This window comes from Saimiri boliviensis, chromosome 21 (assembly GCF_048565385.1).
Source record: "Saimiri boliviensis isolate mSaiBol1 chromosome 21, mSaiBol1.pri, whole genome shotgun sequence".
In the NCBI taxonomy this organism is placed as follows: domain Eukaryota; kingdom Metazoa; phylum Chordata; class Mammalia; order Primates; family Cebidae; genus Saimiri; species Saimiri boliviensis.
The window spans coordinates 9,615,208-9,637,594 of NC_133469.1; the positions used below are offsets into that span (position 1 = coordinate 9,615,208).

Here is a 22,387-nt window from a genome sequence, read left to right on the forward strand (position 1 = left end):
CGACCCTTGAAGGAATGACCCAGGAAAGCAGCGACAATACACATCAAAGTGGAGGAGTACTAAGCAGGAGCCTCCCAGGTCCTGGCCCATTTTCCAAATTGGCTCTCCAGCTTTTCTAGTCACTCCATGTACCACCCTTCTAACAAATCCTTTTCTGTTCAAGCTAGATAGAAGCAGTTTCTGCTGCTTATCACCAAGAATCCTGACTGATAAACAACATACTGAAGCAAGGAGGGGCCTGACCAAAACCCTGTTTGAGGAAGATGAGAAACAACACAGTTATCAAGAATGTGGTCTGCGGAAAACCCAGACACCCCAGCACCAGCACTGGTCAAACCCTTTAAAATGGCTGTTCACTCAGCCTGGAACACAGCTGCTCTCTCCTTCCACCCCTTTTAGACCTCAGCTTATCTATCACTGAGAAGACTTCTCTGATCCTGCCCCTCCACTAGTTAGGTGCTCCTGTTGGATGACATACCAGACCTTCCAGATTCAGATCTTTGGGAGTATACCCCGGGAGTTCATAGATACATTCAAGTTTAAGAACCTCTGTCTGGGGCCGGGCGCGGTGGCTCAAGCCTGTAATCCCAGCACTTTGGGAGGCTGAGGCGGGTGGATCATGAGGTCAAGAGATCGAGACCATCCTGGTCAACATGGTGAAAACCCATCGCTACTAAAAATACAAAAAATTAGCTGGGCATGGTGGTGCGTGCCTGAAATCCCAGCTACTCAGGAGGCTGAGGCAGGAGAATTGCCTGAACCCAGGAGGCGGAGGTTGTGGTGGGCCGAGATCGCACCATTGCACTCCAGCCTGGGTAACAAGAGCAAAACTCCGTCTCCAAAAAAAAAAAAAAAAAAAAAAAAGAACCTCTGTCCGGTAACAGTGCTCCAACACAGATATTCCTAGAGTATGCCAAATCATTCCCAACTTTGTCTAATTCCATCTTAAATCAACACCTTGCCTCTTCCTTTACCTTCTAAAATCCTATTTACTCACCCTTCACAACTCAGCCCAAATGCCAAAGTCTTGTGAAGATCTTTCTAATTCCTTTCCTCAGTGCTCCAAAAATTTAGAGGTGTTCCTCTGTTATGGCCTCTGTTGTATTTTCCCATGTATTATGACTGGATGTTTACGTGTTAGCTCCCTGAAAGCAGAGGCCATTTCATTGATCTCTAACACTTTCTAGCACTGTGCTGTGAATACAGTGGATATGCATTCATGTTGAAATGCAGCAAGGATTTTTTAAAAACAACTTTTTTTTTTTTTTTTTTTTTTTTTTAGACGGAGTTTCGCTCTTGTTACCCAGGCTGGAGTGCAATGGTGCGATATCGGCTCACCGCAACCTCCGCCTCCTGGGCTCAGGCAATTCTCCTGCCTCAGCCTCCTGAGTAGCTGGGATTACAGGTACGCGCCACCATGTCCAGCTAATTTTTTGTATTTTTAGTAGAGACGGGGTTTCACCATGTTGACCAGGTTGGTCTCGATCTCTCAACCTTGTGATCCACCCGCCTCGGCCTCCCAAAGTGCTGGGATTACAGGCTTGAGCCACCGCGCCCGGCTAAAAACAACTTTTGACCACAGAAGGGGTTCCTAGACAGACAAGCTTCCTGGACCAGGGCATCTTCCACCTCATTTTCACAGGACAGTGAAGATACGGAATCTCACATCAGAAGATCCAAGTTCCTCCACTTTATCAGCATAGGAAGTGTTGGCAAATCATCTATGTCCATGGAAAATGGGCATAAAAATCAAGCCTCGGCCAGGCATGGTGGCTCACACCTGTAATCCCAGCACTTTGGAAGGCCAAGGCGAGTGGATCACCATGTTGGTCAGGAGTTCGAGACCAGCCTGGCCAACATGGTGAAACCCTGTTTCTACTGAAAATATAAAAATTAGCTGGGCATGGCAGCGCACGCCTGTAATGCCAGCTACTCAGGAAGCTGAGATAGGAGAATTGCTTGAACTCTGGAGGCAGAAGTTGGCAGTGAGCCAAGATTGAGCCACTGTACCCCCATCTTGGGCAGCAGAGTAAGACTCTGTCTTGGGGGTGGTGGGGAGGTGGGAATCAAGCCTCAATCTTATAGAACTTGTTAGGAAGACAAATGTATCAGGACTTGGGTATTGGGTAAAGCATAAGGCCTCACAGGAATGTTAGCTCTTGGGAAGAAGCATGATTTCCTTTCACAGCTATGGGATGGAGAGGGCTTAAGCTTGGCAGACACCAGGTTAGCAAGGCAGTTTCACGTCTGGTTCAGCATCTTCTTTCATCACTGTTTCAAACCAGATCCTGAACCCAACAGACCTGTTCCACAGGGCCAGAAGGAGGAGCAAGCTTACAAGGCACATCTAGACACATATTCATTAGCAATTCTGAAGGCCTGAGATATGCAGAAATTTTCAGTTTGCAAGCCCTTCAGTGGTTTAGCATTAATTTAGAAACAAAAGTTCCCCAGGGAAACTTATCTTAAGGCGCAGGCTCTGGGATTCTGCTGCTCTAAAAAATTCCACCAAGTCAACAAAGTTTAATCCTTGAGATTTGTGGTCACTTGCACCACACTCTGTGACTGCTCTTCTGTGTCCCACCCACCACACCTACAAAAGCCATTTCGAAAGGAAAAAATAAACATTTCAAAACATATTCTTAAAAAAGGCCCCAGACTACATCAACTTGCAAGCTGAAGTTAGTTCATTCAGTTCCTCATTCGTTTTAAAATAGAGCCAAAAGAGGTTAGCTCCTGCCCGCTTCCTTTCCTGTACCTTAGCTCACTTAGTTTTTGCAGCACCTAGGATGTAGAGGCCCAACCCCCACCTTACAGAGGAAATTGAGGCTCAGAAAAGTACCCTGGGACCGAGGGGAAGTCTGCATAGAACAGACATTTTTTTAATTAAAAAAAAAAAAAAAATATATATATATATATATATATATAAATATATATATATATATATATATAAATATATATACACATTTATACACATAAACACATCTATTATATATGTTTGTATAATATATAATACATATGTTATATGTATGTACATATATGTATATATATGTATTTTTAGACAGAGTCTCTCACTCTGTTGCCAAGGCTGAAGTGCAGTGGTGTGATCTTGACTCATTGCATCTTCAGCCTTCTAGGCTCAAGTGATTCTCCCACCTCAGCCTCCCAAGTAGTAGTTGGGTCTACAGGCCATTGCCACCAAGCCTAGATAATTTTTGTATTTTGTTTTATAGAAATGGAGTCTCACTATGCTGTCCAGGTACATTGCCCAGGCTGGTCTCAAACTCCTGGGCTCAAGGGATCCTCCTTCCTTTGCCTCCCAAAGTGCTAGGATTACAGGTGTGAACGACTGTGCCTAGCCAGATACTTCTTGATAGACACATGTGGAGTGACTAGCACACCACACCACCTGGTATTTGCAACTTAGAAGCCTACTTACATCAGACAGGGCATAGGGTAGAGGGAAAATACATGGGTTTTGGAGTTGCTCACGTTTGTATTTAGGCCACTATTCATTCCATCTCTGACAAGCTATGTGATCCAGGTCTTTGTTTCTTCACCTGTAGTATACCACAGAATTTAACAAAAGATTAAAAGCAAAAATGCATTATGAGACAATGTAGATTAAGGCATAGAACAGTGCTTGGCACCCAGGGTCATACACATTCTGTGAGAACAGGGACCTTGTTTATTTGCCAATACTGTACCTGGAGCCCAGTACAAAACAGGCCTACATAAAGGTCTGAAGTGCAGGTCTGACCAGATGCAGTACTGCGCACATAGTGGCTGCTGCCTACACAGTGATTTCAAAACCTGGTAAATGATCAAAAGTAGAAGTGACCAGAGTAACAGTCAGTAACTAATAAAGAACAGAATGAGTCATGTTCCCTTAGAGAACATCAATGCACCTCTACGTGGGATCAAGATGAAATAGTTTTGTTTCTATTCATTATCTAATACAGTCATGTGTCACTTAACAGGATTCATTCTGAAAAATGTGTCATTAGTCAACTGCATCATTGTGCAAACATCACTGAGTATACTCACATACACTTAGATGGTATGGCAATAGAATGTAGGTTATGTGAGCACACCCTGTGATGTTTGCACAATTATAATCTTTTATTTTTTATTTTTTTATTTTTGAGACAGAGTTTTGCTCTTGTCACCCAGGCTGGAGTGCAGAGGTGTGACCTTGGCTCACTGCAACCTCTACCTCCCAGGTTCAAGCGATTCTCTGGCCTCAGCCTTCAAAGTAGCTGGGATTACAGGGGCCCGCCACCACACCCAGCTAATTTTTGTATTTTTAGTAGAGATGGGGTTTCGAGACATTGGCCAGGCTGGTATCGAACTCCTGACCTGAGGTGATCCACCTGTCTCGGCTTCTCAAACTGCTGGGATTACAGGCATGAGCCACTGCGCCTGACCACTCCATTATAATCTTATGGGACTCTCGTCATATATGTGGTCCACCATTAACCAAAATATTGCTAAGTGGTGCTTGACTGTATGTGCATACAGGAAGAATTAAACACAATAGAAAACAATTATCACAAGCTGAGGTCAAGCTCCGAAGAAATAAACAGAAAGTCCACCCAATTAACTGAGAAAAACTACTGATTTTTTTTTTTTTTTTTTTTTTTTTTTTGGAGACGGAGTTTCGCTCTTGTTACCCAGGCTGGAGTACAATGCCGCAATCTCGGCTCACCGCAACCTCCGCCTCCTGGGTTCAGGCAATTCTCCTGCCTCAGCCTCCTGAGTAGCTGGGATTACAGGCGTGCGCCACCATGCCCAGCTGATTTTTTGTATTTTTAGTAGAGACGGGGTTTCACCATGTTGACCAGGATGGTCTCGATCTCTTGACCTCGTGATCCACCCGCCTTGGCCTCCCAAAGTGCTGGGATTACAGGCGTGAGCCACCAGGCCTGGCAAGACTGATTTTTTAAAAATTCAAATCAAGGGGCTACATGCAGTGGCTCATGCCTGTAATCCCAGCACTTTGGGAGGTCAAGGTGGGAGAATCACTTGAGCCCAGGAGTCCAAGACTAGACTGTGTGAGACAGCAAGATCCCACGTCTACAAAAAATACCAAAAAAAAAATTAGCCAGGCTTGGTGGCACGTGTCTGCAGTCCCAGCTACTTGGGAGGTTAAGGCAGGAAGATGACTGGAGCCTGGGAGGTCAAGGCTGTGATAAGCCGTGATCACATCACTGCACTCCAGACTGGGGGCAGAGCTAGACTGTCTCAAACAAAACAAAACAAAACAAAACAAAAAAAACCTCAAATCAAAGTATTGTGAGAAATGAGGCTATTTATAACAAAAGGGCATTTTCTAAAGTATCTGCAGATTTTTGGTGAAAAATGGTCTTAAGAGAACTACAGTGAAAGGAAGCAACGTCCAGAACACCTCTATTTATAGTGATGGAAAGCCCCAAATAATTTTTACATGAGGATGCACTGAAATTTTGGGGCAGCAAGGACTACCCTCTCTGAAACTACATGAAAGAGATCTCAGACAAGAAGACAGTTCCAGTAAAACAGCATAAAACAAGAAACCATTTTCCGAGTCCCCCAAAGCAGAGGACTGAAGGAGCTGCTGTACACATTTTCTTCTTCTTTTTTTTTCCTTTTTTTTTTTTTTAATTTTTAACAAGGCCTGAAGTGGAACTTCTTTTTTTTTTAAAAAAACAGTATCATTCTGTCGACCAGGCTGGAATGCAGTAGGGCAATCTCGGCTTGCCACAACCTCTACCTCCAGGGTTCAAGCATGCCTCAGCCTCTTGAGTAGCAAAGATTACAGGCATGTGCCACCCCGCCCAGATAATTTTTATATTTTTGGTAGAGTTGGGGTTTTACCATATTAGTCAGGCTGGTCTCGAACTCCTGACTTCAAGTGATCCACCCGCCTCAGCCTCCCAAAGTGCTGGGATTACAGGCGTAAACCAATGTGCCCAGCCTCCCCTCCTGTACAAATCTTTTTTTTTTTTTTTTTTTTTTTTTTAAGACGGAGTTTCACTCTTATTACCCAGGCTGGAGTACAATGGCTCGATCTCGGCTCACTGCACGCAACCTCCGCCTCCCGGGTTCAGGCAATTCTCCTGCCTCAGCCTCTTGAGTAGCTGGGATTACAGGCACGCGCCACCACGCCCAGCTAATTTTTTGTATTTTTAGTAGAGACGGGGTTTCACCATGTTGACCAGGATGGTCTTGATCTCTGGATCTCGTGATCCACCCACCTCGGCCTCCCAAAGTCCTGGGATTACAGGCTTGAGCCACGTGCCCAGCCCCTCCCATACAAATCTTAAAGAACAATTTTAGCGCAGTGCTCAAGCCTGTAATCCCAGCACTTTGGGAGGCCGAGGTGGGTGGATCACGAGGTCGAGAGATCAGAGATCGAGACCATCCTGGTCAACATGGTGAAACCCCGTCTCTACTAAAAATACAAAAAACTAGCTGGGCGTGGTGGCGCGTGCCTGTAATCCCAGCTACTCAGGAGGCTGAGGCAGGAGAATTGCCCGAACCCAGGAGGCGGAGGTTGCGGTGAGCCGAGATCGCGCCATTGCACTCCAGCCTGGGTAACAAGAGCGAAACTCTGTCTCAAAAAAAAAAAAAAAAAAAAAGAACAATTTTAAAAGCAAGGAGAACAGGCAAACCAGATGAAGGATCACTCCATGAAACCCAGAGCAACAGAAGTGTAAGAAAAGCCCAACCAACAGGGGCCTGAACATGCAAAGAGGACATCTGAGGCACTGGAAGGGATCACTTAGAAAGTTGGTCTTAAGGCCAGGCGCGGTGGCTCACGCCTGTAATCCCAGCACTTTGGGAGGCAGAGGTGGGAGGATCACGAGGTCAGGAGTTCAATACCATCCTGATCAACATGGTGAAACCCCATCTCTACTAAAAATACAAATATTAGCCAGGCATGGTGGTGCACACCTGTAATCCCAGCCATTCAGGAGGCTTAGGCAGGAGAATCCCTTGAATCCAGGAGGCGGAGGCTGCAGTGAGCTGAGATCGTGTCACTGCACTCAAGACTGAGCAACAGAGTGAGACCTTGTTTCAGAAAAAAAAAAAAAAAAAAAAAAAAAAGTTGGTTTTTATCCACTGACTGTTCTGTGGTCTTGAGCACAGAAAAATTGAGTGAGAAGACAAAAGGCCTAGATGGGAAGTCTGTATGTGTGTCATGCTGGGGATAGGGGTAGTATGAGCTCTAAAATGGCAAAAGTATGGCAAAGAGACAGGCAGAATAAAGGGGATAAAGAGTCCCAATTCAACTGTGCCTGGAAGGTGTGGGGAGACAGGCCCTTTCCCACACACTGGTGGGAGTGTAAATTGGTTCATACACTAAGGACAGCAGTTTGGCAAGATCTAACAAAACTACAAATGCACACAGAGCCAGCAGCAAATGTTAGTTCCCGCCCCTCCCTCTTATCTTTCACCTAAGTGGATTGTTGCAGCAACTAGTTGGAGACAGCACCACCCTCCCTCTAATCCAGCAATCCCACTTCTGATCATTGCTCCTGCACCGACCCTTGCACATGTGTGAAAGGATGAATTTACAAAGCTATTCACTGCAGCATTATTTTTAATAGCAAAAGACTGAAAGTACCTTTAGATGTCCACCAAAAAAAGACTGGATGGCCGGGCGCGGTGGCTCAAGCCTGTAATCCCAGCACTTTGGGAGGCCGGGGCGGGTAGACCACGAGCTCAAGAGATCGAGACCATCCTGGTCAACATGGTGAAACCCCATCTCGACTAAAAATACAAAAAATTAGCTGGACATGGTGGCACGTGCCTGTAATCCTAGCTACTCAGGAGGCTGAGGCAGGAGAATTGCCTGAACCCGGGAGGCGGAGGTTGCGGTGGGCAGAGATCGAGCCATTGTACTCCAGCCTGGGTAATAAGAGCAAAATTCCGTCTCAAAAAGAAAAAAAAAAAAAAGGCTGGATGAATACATTATAGTGCATGGTAAAATGGAAAACCACGCAGCAGTGAAAAAGTCTGGGAAGATCTATAAGATACATTGGTAAGTGGAAAAGAAAAGGCAAGGCAGAGAACAGGGCTTATAGCATGCTGCCTTTTCCAGTGAAAATGAAAAGGAAGCAAAAATTAAAATCCATATTTGTTATTAGCTTGTTTGGGAATAACACATACATTTTGAAGTAGGTAAAAGAAACTAAACATGTAATTACTTATGAGGGAGTGGTGGGACTAGGCAGATAGTGGGTAGGGCTGGGAGCAAGACTTTTCACAGTACCTCTTTATATATTTTATTTTTATTCATATGAATGTACTATCTTTTCAAAAAATAAAAATATTTTCCAAGTTACAATTCCCAATCATCATAGTAATTTGTAGCACTGGAAATGTTTTTAAAATGAAAGGGCTACATTTGGCAATGTGTAACCCACCCCAACTTGAAGACTCCTCTTTGGAAGACACACGCCCATGAACAAACTCCCAAGTGACATGTTCATAAATATTGAGAACAACAGTGCTCATATTAAGCAAAAATTGCAAATGATTAAAAAGTTCAACAATTACACAGGTATGCAAGCATTTGCCTATTCAGATGGATTACATTAGATTACGTGGCTATTACACCTCAACTACTTCAATATGTAGCAGCCCACACGTGAAAACACTGTGACACGTGTGCACATAAGCAAAGTTCAGACAAGAATCCAGAAGGATATGGACAATTTGATATTCAGAAAGTTCTAACTGAATAAAACTGCCGAGAATTTCCTTTTTTAATTACATATTTGAGGAGAGAAATGATGTAGTTGAGAAAGAAGCAAAAATATGTATTTTTTAAAATGCCAAGATATGAGCTGAACATGAGAACTACATAAAAGCCTGTTCAATGAGAGGCAAGCAGCATTCAAGAACATTAGGCCAAAGGCCTGGGTGTGAATGCAGGGAATGTTTGTCAAGGGCGAGGCCTTGACAAATAGACAGAGGAAGGAGGAAAAACCCAAGGGGACTGTAGTGTCCTGATCTGAGCAACCCCCTAAAACATATCCCAGGAAATGTAACTGGATGAGACCAGGAGCTAAAATGGGTGGGAAATAAATAAACTGTGGACAACAGCAGCTCTTTCAATCCAACACTGCCCCTAAAGATGATGGTTAGGGGTTGTCCCAAGATAAGTGAGGAGAGAGCAGACCTAAACAATAGCCATCAGATGTGGCAGGAAAGAAAGGTACTGACCACCACATTGAAAGGGTCTGCCGGCCGGGCGCGGTGGCTCAAGCCTGTAATCCCAGCACTTTGGGAGGCCGAGGCAGGTGGATCACAAGGTCAAGAGATCGAGACCATCCTGTTCAACATGGTGAAACCCCGTCTCTACTAAAAATACAAAAAATTAGCTGGGCATGGTGGCGCGTGCCTGTAATCCCAGCTACTCAGGAGGCTGGGGCAGGAGAATTGCCTGAACCCAGGAGATGGAGGTTGCGGTGAGCCGAGATCGCGCCATTGCACTCCAGCCTGGTTAACAAGAGCAAAACTCCGTCTCAAAAAAAAAAAAAAGAAAAGAAAAGAAAGTGTCTGCCAGCCAAGTACAGTGGCTCATGTCTGTAATCCCAGCACGTTGGGAGGCCAAGGCAAGTGGATCACGAGGTCAGGAGATCGAGACCATCCTGCACGATGTGGTGAAAACCTGTCTCTACTAAAATACAAAAATATTAGCCAGGCATGGTAACATGCCTGTGGTTCCAGCTATTCGGGAGGCTGAGGCAGGGCAATTGCTTCAACCCAAGAGATGGAGGTTGCAGTGGGCTGAGATCATGCACTGCACTCCAGCCTGGCGACAGAGCAAGACTCCATCTCAAAAAAAAAAGAGAAAGTTTCTGTCATAAGATTTAGGGATGAATTAGTTACAAGAACATAGAAACTAAGCATGTGAGTAAGTGGGACGATTTATTAAAAGGCCTTGGAAAATACAAACTACAAAAAAATGTAGAAGACCTATCCAAGAGAAATGAACATACGTGTCCACACAGAAACTTGACCACAAAAGTTTGTAGCAGACTCATTCATAATGTAGCCCAAGAGTGGGAATGGCCCAAACGTCCATCAACTAAGGAGTGAACAGAATGCGGTGTGTCCAGGCAATGGAAAGCTACACTGCAACATGATGAGCCTAAGCAATATTAGCTACCTGTCTGAGTCCATTTATGAGATGTCCCGAACAGGCAAACTCATAAAGACAGATCAGCTCATTGAAAAAATTACTCAACTTTCTCCGAAGAGAACTACTTGCCTCCCCTTGCCCATCTCCCACTCACCTCTGCTTCCTTTCAGCCTTGGATTCCCTTATCTGACTGTTCTGGCAAAGGTTGGCCTCCTAATACCAAGTTCCATGACTCCGTTCATGGCCTTGTCATCCTTGCTGTCCTCTGCTGCACTGTCTCCATCATCTACAGACTACTCCTCGAAAAGGTAACACTTTCTAACCTCAGATCTCCCAGTTCTCTCCTCTTGTCTCAACAGTGTCCACTCTTCAGTCTCCATCCCAGTTTTACCTTCTCCTAAGTATCTCTGGCGCATCTCCCACTGGGCGACCCCCATGCACCCCAATTTCAGCCCAATTAAGACAAATTTCCCCAAACCAGCTCTTCCTGCTGACTTCTAAACTCTCCCAGTGGTCCAGGCTCACAGTAATGGGATCTCAGAATTCTACCTCTGCTCTGCTTTCAGGGCCAAGCCTTCACTGAGGACATGTTTTGTCACATCCCCAACACTCACTCCTAGCTCATCCAGTTGGCCACTCCAACTTTCCTAATGGTGTGAACACCCAGACCAAACCTGAGGTGCTTTCCTTCCCTCACTAGACACACCTTTACAGAGCACCTATTCAGTGCCAGGTACTATAAGGTACTCTGCCAAAGGTGAAACTGGGTGTCTGCAGGAAGAAGCAAGCAGAGGCCCAAGTCAGTGCCACGGAAAGGCACTTGAATGAGGGCTACCTCCCATTCAAATTTGTCACCCTTCATCACCTCATACCTGGATGGCTACAGTTTCCTAAATGGCCTCCCTCCCTCCAATCTTCCTTATCACCACAGTTCAATTTTCTTTTCTTTTCTTTTTTTTTTTTTTTTGAGACGGAGTTTCGCTCTTGTTGCCCAGGCTGGAGTGCAATGGCGCGATCTCGGCTCACCGCAACCTCCGCCTCCTGGGTTCAGGCAATTCTCCTGCCTCAGCCTCCTGAGTAGCTGGGATTACAGGCACGCACCACCACGCCCAGCTAGTTTTTTTCTATTTTTAGTAGAGACGGGGTTTCACCATGTTGACCAGGATGGTCTCGATCTCTCGACCTCGTGATCCACCCACCTCGGCCTCCCAAAGTGCTGGGATTACAGGCTTGAGCCACCGCGCCCAGCCTCAATTTTCTTTTCTTTTTTATTTTTTTAAACTGAGTCTCACCCTGTCACCTAGGCTGGAGTACAGTGGCACAATCTGGGCTCACTGCAACTTCCACCTCCCAGGTTCAAGCGATTCTCCCACCTCAGCTTCCCCAAGTTGCTGGGACTACAGACATGCACCACCATGCCCAGCTAATTTTTGCATTTTTAGTAGACACGCGGTTTCACCATGTTGGCTAGGCTGGTCTCAAACTCCTGGCCTCAGGTGATTCACCCTCCTCAGCCTCCTAAAGTGCTGAGATTGCAAGCATGAGCACCACACCGGGCCCACAGTTCAATTTTCTTAAAACCCATGATTAATGTTTCACCCCTACTTGAAAATCTTCAACAACTCCCTCCCTATATTCCATAAAACGCCTTGCATTTAGAATATAATTTAGCTCCACCTCACCTCTCAGACCTCATCTTCTACTGTTTCCTCACAAACACTATATTCTAAGAAATCTCTAGTAGTAACCTTTTATTTCTAAAGGTAGCTTGTTCTAACTCCTCCCACGTACTTGTTAGGCTGCTCCTGCCACCCATCTATTTGGACCCAGCAAAAAGATCACCTCCATGACTATGCCTTTCCTGATCCCAATGGAAGAGGATCCCACCTCGCTGCCCTTCCCGAAGACCTGGTGCGTAATAGTGCATGAGGCCCTTTCTCAAGATAGAGATATATACCACAAAATGAAATGGTAGAGTTATTCTATTACAGGAGGCTGGGGGGCTTGGGATATACTTATTTTACTCAACTTGTATTTCCTCCATCAAGAACATAAGCTTCCTGAGTGAGAAGGCACATTGTCTGTCTCACTCAAGATATCTTTTGTCCATCACAGGAGTACTTAGAAGCCACTCAAGAACTCTGTTGAATAAGTGAATGAATATGGCCTCCCTGAGCCCATATCCTTGGAAGGCTCCCAAGGGACTGGAACTCAGCAGACATTGTAGAATGGATCCTTGCATGCATGCTCCTCCTGGAGGCTCTCTAGGTTGCATCTACCCCTTATCCCCACCATACACATACAAAGGAAGTAAATGTACTCCCTCTGCCTCTCCTCTTCCTCACCTGACTGGCTCCTAGAAGCATCCAGTCTGGCTATCCTTGATCTAATCCAATTCTAAACCATGTCCAAGACAATTAGTATCCTTCCCAGCCCAAGACCACTGGATCACTCAGGCATTCCACAGATATTTAATGGGCACACTCCCTGTGCCAGGCACTCTTTCTAGGCACAAAGAATTCAGTGGGAATAAAACGAAGTTCCCTGCCCTCATGGAGCTAACAGTCAGTAAGGGGAACAAAGGGGTAAGAATCAAGGGATAATATTATCTTCAGACCACTGATCTTCAGCCTGCCCAACCCTTTTTGTCCTCCAAGGCCCAGGTCGAGAGCTACCTCTTTGGTGTGGTCTTCCCGGTAAGCGAGCCTTTACCAAGCTACCCTCACTGCTGACTTTCACTTGTTGCCCTGTGCAATTGTAAGCTGTTCCATGCTAGCACTATAGTTTCTCATCTCAAGCTCCATGAGGCCATAAAATTCTATGCTATCTTTCATGATTCCTTACAGCTCAGAAACCACAGCCAGCACTTGAATACTTTTGTTAATCAACTGAAGACACGGAACCACTTTTCCCAAAACTGGTCCCTAGGTCTCTTGTGACAAAATAGCCACACCTTGTGCAGTATATAACTGTATTTTGAGAAAAAGCCTCATGTGCTGTTATAAACCAGATCTTCTGGAAGGGCAGAGAAGTGGAATCTTCTTCCACTGGGATTAAACCTAAGGGACCTGTGAAGCCACTGAACCACTCTGGTAGTTTCCAGAGTGTGGTAGTTTCCATTTTATTCAGAAATCTACAGGGATAAAGACAGTATTAACCACTAGGTAATTTAAACACATTACAAATTAAGACAGGGTTGGGTGTGATGGCTCATGCCAGTAATCCCAGGACTTTGGGAGGCCCAGACAGGAGGACTGTATGTGCCCAGGAGTTCAAGACTAACCTGGACAACATAGTGACACCGGCTCTCCAAAAAATAGATATATATTAGCTGGGTGTGGTGACACATGCCTTAGTCCTAGCTACTTGGGAAGCTGAGCTGGGAGGATTGCTTAAACCCAAGAGTTCAAGGCTGCAGTGAGCTATGATTATGCCACTGCACTCCATCCGGGCAACAGCCAGATCCTGTCTCTCAAAAAAATTAGGTGGCTCACACCTGTAATCCTAGCACTTTGGGAGGCCGAGGCAGGAGGATCATTTGAGCCCAAAAGTTTTGTGACCTATGCTAGCCTGGCAACATAGTGAGACCTCATCTCTACAAAAATTCAGAAGATTTGCTGGGCGTGGTAGCACGCATCTGTGGTTCCAGCTACTTGGGAGGCTGAGATGGGAGGGCTGCTCGAGCCCAGAAGGTCAAGGCTGCAGTGAGCTGTGATTGTGCCACTGCACTCCAGCCTGGGTGACAGAATAAGGCCCTGTCTCAAAAAGTAACTAAATATACAAAAATTAAAATTTGAAAATTAGATAAATAAACAAATAGGAATTGGCCCGGCTCGGTGGCTCACGCCTGTAATCCCAGCACTTCGGGAGGCCGAGGCGGGTGGATCACGAGGTCAAGAGATCATGACCATCCTGGTCAACACGGTGAAACCCCGTCTCTACTAAAAATACAAAAAATTAGCTGGGCATGGTGGCGCGTGCCTGTAATCCCAGCTACTTAGGAGGCTGAGGCGGGAGAATTGCCTGAACCCAGGAGGCGGAGGTTGCGGTGAGCCGAGATCGCGGCATTGCACTCCAGCCTGGGTAACAAGAGTGAAACTCCGTCTCAGAAAAAAAAAAAAAAAAAAAAAAATAGGAATTGATCATGGAACAGGAATGCAAAATGCACATGAATTCCTTTCTGTGCCCTTGCTGGTAGACAGTTATAGACATACAGTACTTTCTACTGGCTGTGTAATCTTCAGTAAATTAATGAACTGCCCTGGGCCTCACTTTCAGGATCTGTGAGAGGGTGATGACTAGTATAACAGTTCTCGCTACCTGACGGTTATGAGGATTAAGAACATTAACGTGTATAAGTGTTTAACACTGGCTGGCACAGAAGTTCTCCAAACATGTTAGCTGCCCAACCCCCAACTCCCATTTGTTAACCCATCTCTGAATTTAGGAGCACTCAGTAAAGGGTCTGTGGTTACAAGTGGGGCTTCAATTAAGGGTCTTACCACACTGCCCACAAGACTAAAATGGAAAACAAGGACAAACCAAGGGGAGAAATATTACAAAAAGCAAAATGGGGAAACGGCAAACAGATCCTTTTCAATTAGCTGGGGCATTTATCTCTTCCCTTGAAGAGAATCTTCTGCTGCTTCTGTTTCTTCATCTGCACAAGGGGGATGCAGCCATCATACATGCCTGCAAGGCTGTAATGAGATCCTAGACATGAAAGCATTCTGTAAACTGAAAAGTACCATGCATCTGCGTTTCTGCCTAAAGCTCTCTAAGGTGCGTGGCCTTAGATAAGTCAGCATCTCCTGGCCTCAGCTTCTTTCATTACCGTATTACAATAGGGGTAATCAGAATATCTCACAAGATTGTTGTGAAGAAGTAGTGAAATAATACAAAGTATTTTGGAGACGAGAACATACTTTCAAACTAATGAGATTATTAGCCTAGTCAACTGGACTCTCTGAACGAAGGGGTACAAAAAAAAATCAATACTGGCCCAGGAAATCGAAGAACTGGGCTCTAACCAGCTGGGTGACCTTGAGCAAGCCGCTGACCCTTTCCAAATCGTGGTTCCCGTGGTCGCAAAATGAGTATTTTAAAGAGAGGATCCCTGGGCTCCTACCAGCTCTTCCACTCCGCTGTTAAGGCACGGAAACAAAGGCCACCCGATCCCCAGCCCGTACCCGAAGGGCCACAACTCAAAATTCCTTCTGCTCAATTCCCTTTGCAGCGTGACAGCAGGAGCGCCCGGGTCTCCATCCCGGATAGATGCATCCACACTCCGCTGCCACCGCTCTCTTCATCAGCAACTTCCTTCTGTGGCCGCTGCCCAAAGTTTCGCGGAGCACCCGGCGACCCGGTAGTCGGTCAATCCCGGGAAGACCAGGGATGCGGGGTGCGCAGACCCGGGGCTGGACCCCGGGAATCCCAAGGCCGCCCCCGCAGCAGGGCAGGTAGTGACAGGTGCGACATGCGGCCGCGGGAGAGCGGACCCCGGAGAGCGCGTGTGGGCGCGCAAGGGAGGCGGCGGCCGCGCGCTCTCCTTAGGCCGCTCCCTGAGACGCCCCCGCGATGTCCCTGGCCCCGCGCTCCAGAACCCAAGACCTTCGAGCCGCTTTCGGCCCCACGGCGCCCCAGATCCTACGGCCTCCCAGAGCAGCGCAGCTGGGAGGGGCTCACGCTCGCAGCCCCGGAAGGCTTGGGGGCCGCCGGGGGGATTGTGCGCGCGGGTTTCTTCCCGCGCAAGCCTGGGCTGCCGAGGAGTGGGCGCACGCGCACCCGGGCGCGCCACCGTAACCCCTTCCTCCCCGCGCGGCCCCTGTACTCCCATCCACCCACCACTCACCGTCGATGTCCCCCAGGGTCAGCTCGTCGCCCAGCTCCGTGAGGGTCTCCATGGTCTCCAGACCGCCCAGCTCGCCGCTCTCGTCCATCGCCCGGCTCAGCACAGATGCCCCCCTGCCGTCCCGCTCAGGGAGACGCGGGGGCGGTGCCGTCGCCACCGCCCATGACACCCGACAACCCCCGCCCGGTATCGCCTCACCGGCGGATGCCAGCAGCCGCCATGTTTGCGTTGCGCCCTGGCGCCGCACGAAAAGGGCGGGGCGGGATTCCCCCGCCCCAGCCCGCGCCCCCTGCGGCCACGCCCCCAGGCCGCGCGCCCCCTTGTTTGTTGTCAATGGGACCAGGCTCATCTCAGCCAATGGGCGCGCGAGGCGGCGCGTGGGGTGATGGCGCGTCATCGATCAGCAGCTCAGATTTGCATAGCGAGGTCCCTCCCCCCGCAACCTGGGAGCGAATGTGGTGAGTAGCCGCTTGGTCTTCATCTTAACCTGCTCCTCCTTGTTTAAAGGAGCCGCTGCGTTTTCCGTTGGATCTGCTCCACACGGTATTCCGTCCACCGGCCTGGGAGTGAAGGGTTAATAGACCACCCTCCACCTGCGACCGCCGCCGCCTCCGGCCTTGGCTGGAAGCACATTACGTCATCTTCCCAGCTGCCTGCCCCGGCCCTTACGGTTGGAGGAAGACGACGGAGTCAAACCTGGCTCCCCAGCGCTCAGGACCGGAGTCTGGGTCAACCAAGTCCCGCTGCTCCCAGCCCCCTTACAAAGGCTGGCACGGAGGCTTGACGGGGTTGCGAATTGTCCCAGGGCGGTCAGGAGTTTACGTCTTCTGCTTTGCACCCGCTGTGACCTCGCGCTTACTCCAGTGGTCCTCAATCCCTGGGATCTCGGAACCACTGAGGACCTGAAAGCTACGCCAGTGCCCAGCCCCACGCCGGCCTCCTGAGACCGGGACCCGAGCACGAGTATTTTGAAAAAGTTCCACCGAAATTCTGAAGCGTAGCCAACCTACGAATTCCTACTCCTTCAACTACCTCACTGCCCCATCTTGCAGCTGGCCAGCTGGTTGTGTTGTAAACTTCTAGGAATTTATCCTAAGGAATAAAATTACAAGTGCTTAAAGAAGTGCTGTAACTAGGAAGAAGTGAGAATAAGGAAATGAATATGTAAATTACATCCACACCATGGAATACCATGGGATCATTAAAAATTACGCACACAAACGTATATTTACTGACCAAAAAAAGGCGATCACAATATATTGATAAAAGGGAAAAGTAAGTTCCCTGCCAGTTTGTGAGAGGCAGTTGTTGCTTAGTGGTCAAGAATTAAGCGGTGTGGAGGCAGACACGTGGGTCCACTAATTCATTGTGTAACCTTGGGCTAATTGTTCTAAGCCTCAGTTTTGTCATCTCTAAAATGGGGATAAAATAGTATCCCTCATAACTGTGATTAAATGAGATTATTTGCACATTCAATTCACAATATTTATTGAACATCTCTGTGGCAGGGAAACAAAGTTCCTGCCCTCTGAGAGCTTCCAGTCTAGCAACGACAACAAAACCACACTCATATTAAACAAAAATAAATTACAGATGATGGTACAAGCGATCAAGGAAAGGAAATGGATATGCTGAAACTAGCAAGTGAACCGATTTGTGATGTCAAGAAGACTGAATAAGTGACATTTAAGATGAAACCTAAAATTATGAGGAGAGAACTGCAGCTGTTATAGCCAAAGGGGAAATGATGGCATAGACAAAGGCCTCGAGGTGGGAGGAACTGCTGGAAGCCAGCTCTTAGCATGAGCTCTGGCATACAGTAAATGCCTTGCCTGATGCTGTATATTGCAATTGAAAAGGATCTGGCCAGGTGCAGTGGCTTACGCCAGTAATCCTAGCACTTTTAGAGGCTGAGGTGGGCAGATCATTGAGGTCCGGAGTTGGAGACCAGCCTGGCCAACATGGTGAAACCCTGTCTCTACTGAAAATATAAAAATTTGCTGGGTGTGGTGGCTCATGCCTGTAATTCCAGCTACCCAGGAGGCTGAGGTAGGAAACTCACTGGAACCTGGGAGACAGAGGTTGTAGTGAGCAGCGATCACACCACTGCACTCCATCCTCAGAGACAGAGCAAGACTCTGTCTCAAAAAAAAAAGACAAAATAAGGATCTGTGCTCACCTGAAGGTTAAGAAAGATGGAAGGCCCAACAGCTGTCAGTCATAGTTACAGGAGTGGTGAGATTTGGGGTGAATTTTACATTCTTTTTGGCATTTCAGTATTGTTTAAATTACCTTTTATAATAAATATGTATAAACGAATGAGAAATAGATAGTGTCTTAATTTTGGGGAAAACAAGACAAGATTGTTCTCTTCATTGTTCACACAGAGGGAGGCTGGTACAGAATACACCAGTCTCACCCTGAAAGACACAGAAAACTAAACCCTGCTCTGGCCCCAGCACTCGGCAGAAAGGTGCCACCTTCAACTGTGCTACCCAGTGGCTCCTGCAGGGCTCCTCACCCTGATGTGTGACTGGTACATTGGGGGGATTCAGCAATAACTTCCATATAACTCTCTCTGGCCCAGGGCACCCCCCCACCACAACCCAGAGCCTCAGTAACCCCCTGCAGAGGTGACACACAGCACCTGTGCCCACAGTTCCCCACTGAACCTGCCCAGAGGCTGTGATGCCTGGCCAAGTGGACTGAGGGAGTACAAGTGAAGGCTCAGTAGAAATGTTGGAAGAATAGTGGCTAAACCCAAACCTCAGGAAACACTGATATTTTCCCTCTGGCCCTGGATCCCATGTGACTGAACATCTCTTCCAGGTGGTACCTTGCCCTGGTTGGCAGGAGGACAAGGACTGGCTTTGAGGGGTAGGGCAGCTTTTGACAAGTCACTTCTCAGGACCTAAGCTCTTCATGGCAAAAGGGACAGACTAGACTGAGTAACCACTACGTTTAGACATCTACCATGGATTAGGCACCTGCTACGGGTCACAGAAGATAATTCTGTATATGGTTTTGCTGTGAGCAAAAACGGGGAAGTGTCAGAGGAAGTAAATGAAAAACCACCTGTCCTTTTCTTCCTCTTTCCCTAATCTTTCAGGATTCAGTTCAAATATTGCTTCCTGTAGGAAGCCTTCCAATTGGAATAACCAAAAGCATGTACTCCACTTTTGACACAGAGATGGGGTTAGAGAGGAAAATAACAAGTTTAGTTTGGGAAACATAAGCAATGAGAGTTATCAGGTAGTAACAGGGCAGGTATTCAGTTTTGAGGTCTTAAGAGGGTATGGTTGCCCAAGAAGAAAATACAGACAGCCCCACAAAAAACTTCATGCGAACGGCGGCAGGTGAGGAAAGAAGATCCAGAAGAGACAGCAGGCTCAGACATGAGCAGAGAACCAGCACAACAAGCCTGGGAGGATCACCTCAAGGAGCTGTCAACAGCATCTCTCCGAGGACAGTGACAGGGAGTGGGAGGATGATGTGGGACTGGAGTAAGAACGGAGAAGGACTGTGGACCAGGGAGGTTTTTGCGTCCCAGTGGACATCTGACAACGTCTGGAAACATTTTTGGTTGTCATAACTGGGGGACTGCTACAGGCATCTAATAGGGAGAGGCCAGGGATGCTGCTAAAATAGCCCACCATGCACAGGACAGCCCTACACACACACACACACACACACACACACACACACACAAACAATTGTCTGCCTCCAAACATTAATAGTGCTATTGCTGGAAAACGCTACTTTAAAGGATATCAAGGAGCTCCCAGACTCCCCAGCGGTTCCAAAGACTGGGCCCAGCAGCTCAATAGACTGTAACAATGTCCAAGATCACACTGAAAACACCACTATTGCCACCACTGGGCACCCCTGGCGCTGGTCACTGGACTAGCCATTAGAACCACTCCTCCACTGCTGCCCCTGGTACCTGTGACCACTACCACCACCAGCACGACTCCCACACAGTGGTAAGTGTAATTGGTAGAGCTACGGTCACCTAACAATCCCAGATGCAAGAGGCTTGGACCAACATGTGCCCTAGGCCCTTTACAGCTGCAGGGGTGGGCTCTGCCTACAGTAAGACTCAAAGTGGACTTCCTGGAGCAAGTAACTTAAAACAATCAACAATCAAAGGGAAATAGAGAGGGAGCAAGTGGAGTAGTTGTTTCTTTGAAGGTGCCCATTTGAGGGTGGAAAGGACTGGATTAACCAAGAAGGAAAGAGGTAGAAGGTAGAAGGAAGAGCCCAGGAGGAAGGAGGTGCCAGAAGGGACAGATGAGGAGATAGGTGACCAGGCCTCTCTCTTTGGCCCTGCATACAGCAGGCAGTCAGCAAATCTATGGGAAGAACGAAGAACCATAAGAGAAGGGCACACATCACTTAAATTTCAGGTCTCATTGTTTCAACCACTGACCGTTCTGAGATGGGAGACCCAAGGATCTGAACGTGAAGAGCCTGCTTCTGGTAACAGCTGGCAAGAGACAGCACAGGTTAGTCCCAAGTTGCCCAGGTCTTGCCATCACAGTGGGCTGCCTTCCTCACTGCTTTGCAGTTGCCAGGCTCTGCTTCAAATTATACAAATTCTGTTAATGACAGAGCCTCTAGAAGTCATTCAGCTGAACCTGGACCCACTCGACTATCCTGAGGTGTTTTTTAACCACGCTGCCACCCCAAGAAAGCTAGGTCTGCTGCCAAGCAAGCCTGGTTCAGAAAGTTGTTTCCCCAGTCAAGGGAAAAGCTAAGCACCTTCTCTGCTAAGTCAGCAACCACAATCACTCTTCAGCATGAAGAGGAAAGTGATTGGCCTGGTCCTCCCAACAGGGAAGGGCCTGTGAGCTGGTCCTGACCCCCAGCTCCAGCTGCTGGCACCAGGACAGGTTAAACAGCTGGGCCAGTGAATCTGACCCTTTCCCACTGATGCAGGAAAACAGGGTCTGGAGGCAGGGAACATAAGGCCAATCCACGCTTCAGCTGTAACAGGAAATATCCTCTCCATAGGTAAATGCTGTAAATGACTTTGTAAATTTACTTCATCCTCTCCATTCACATAGGGTGTACCTCAAGTAACTAATGGAATCCTCTAAGGGTATTTTAAACTCATCAAAATTCTGTAAAAGGGCCCTTGAGCCCCTACACTCGGGACGCTCCCACACTGTGGAGTGTACTTTCATTCTCAATAAAACTCTTCATTCCTTCCTTGCTTTGTGCATTTTGTCCAATTCTTTGTTCAAGACACCAAGAAGCAGGACACCCTCCACCGTTAACACTATGACCCAGCCCTTTTAGTTTACAGACTCTAGTGTCCATTACTTCATAGGATCCTCATAGAAATGTGGCTGGGGTCACATAACCTGAGAGGGGCAGGGTAAGGATGGAGCCAGGTCAGTTGAGTCAGTCCCACCACACTGCCCTGCCTCCACTGCCCAGCGAGGGGGCCCAGGTGGCTGGTGCAGTTCTGATGGGGAAATTTCTCCAGCGCTCCTCCCAGCCCCCACACCCCGCTCTCTTCCAGCTGCTGCTTGTCCCTTGACTTCTGAGTAACTGATTGGTGCAGGATGTTCTAAGCCCTTCCATGAGGCCTCTGTAAGGCTCAGCTTCCCTTTGCTGCCTCAGCCCTGCAGGGAGGCCAACCTCAGAGAAACAGGTTAGAGCTGGGCAGGGGATTCAGATACCATCAAATTCATTTTGCCGATAAAGCTGCAGCACAGGGAGGGGAAGGGGTGGGTCAGGGCCAGTCAGCAAATCTGAAGGGCTAAGGCTCAGATCTCGCTTGGGCTCTGTCAGTGGTAGGGGTCTGGGTGTCCAGGGGATCTGGGATTGTTGTCTCCTTTCCTTTAAGAGGCAGATCCTGACTTGGCAAGGTCAAAGAGGCAGAGTTAGGATTCTCACTAAAGTGCTTCCCTCCTCTGCTTGGGAGGGGCATGAGTGAAGGGCAGCTGCCCCACCCAGGGCCACATGCCCACTGCAGCTTCCCTGCCCTGTGGCTTCCCGCGATGGGAAGCCGTCTGACCCACGAAGCTCAGGGCAGCCACGGTGGAACACAGCCTCCTGCAGGGCTGCAGCCTGGCCCCCTGTAGCCCCCCACCCACAGGTCAACTGTCTTCCAGCGCTGCTGGAGGACAAGCTGACTTCCCTGTGCTTGCTCAGACATCTGAGGACGGAGATTATGTTGCTCCAAGGTCTTGAGCTAAATATTTCCCAGGTCCCTTCCCAACACTGATCTTTCGTCAAGGACAGTGCTGGGGCATGAATAGGAGGCCCAAGCCAAGCCCCTGCTTCTCTGCCCCGCCAGGGCCTGGGGCCCCTCCTGATGGGGCAGGAGCATCCTCCAAACTGTTTCTACTTCCCTGAGAGGCCCTGGTCCTATCACAGCCCCTCCACCAGCC

At 47.9% G+C, this 22,387-nt stretch overlaps 1 protein-coding gene across 2 annotated transcripts in view; it reads right to left on the minus strand.

Moving 5' to 3' along the window:
- The window catches only part of SREBF2 (sterol regulatory element binding transcription factor 2), a 76,548-nt gene extending 60,150 nt beyond the window's left edge, over positions 1–16,398 (minus strand). For both annotated transcript variants that reach the window (XM_039463322.2, XM_039463321.2), the window contains exon 1: positions 15,987–16,398. In XM_039463322.2, coding sequence (XP_039319256.2) covers positions 15,987–16,383 — 397 coding nt within the window. In that variant the 5' untranslated portion in view covers positions 16,384–16,398. The remainder of the gene's footprint in view (positions 1–15,986) is intronic.
- Between the last annotated feature and the right edge of the window lie 5,989 nt (positions 16,399–22,387).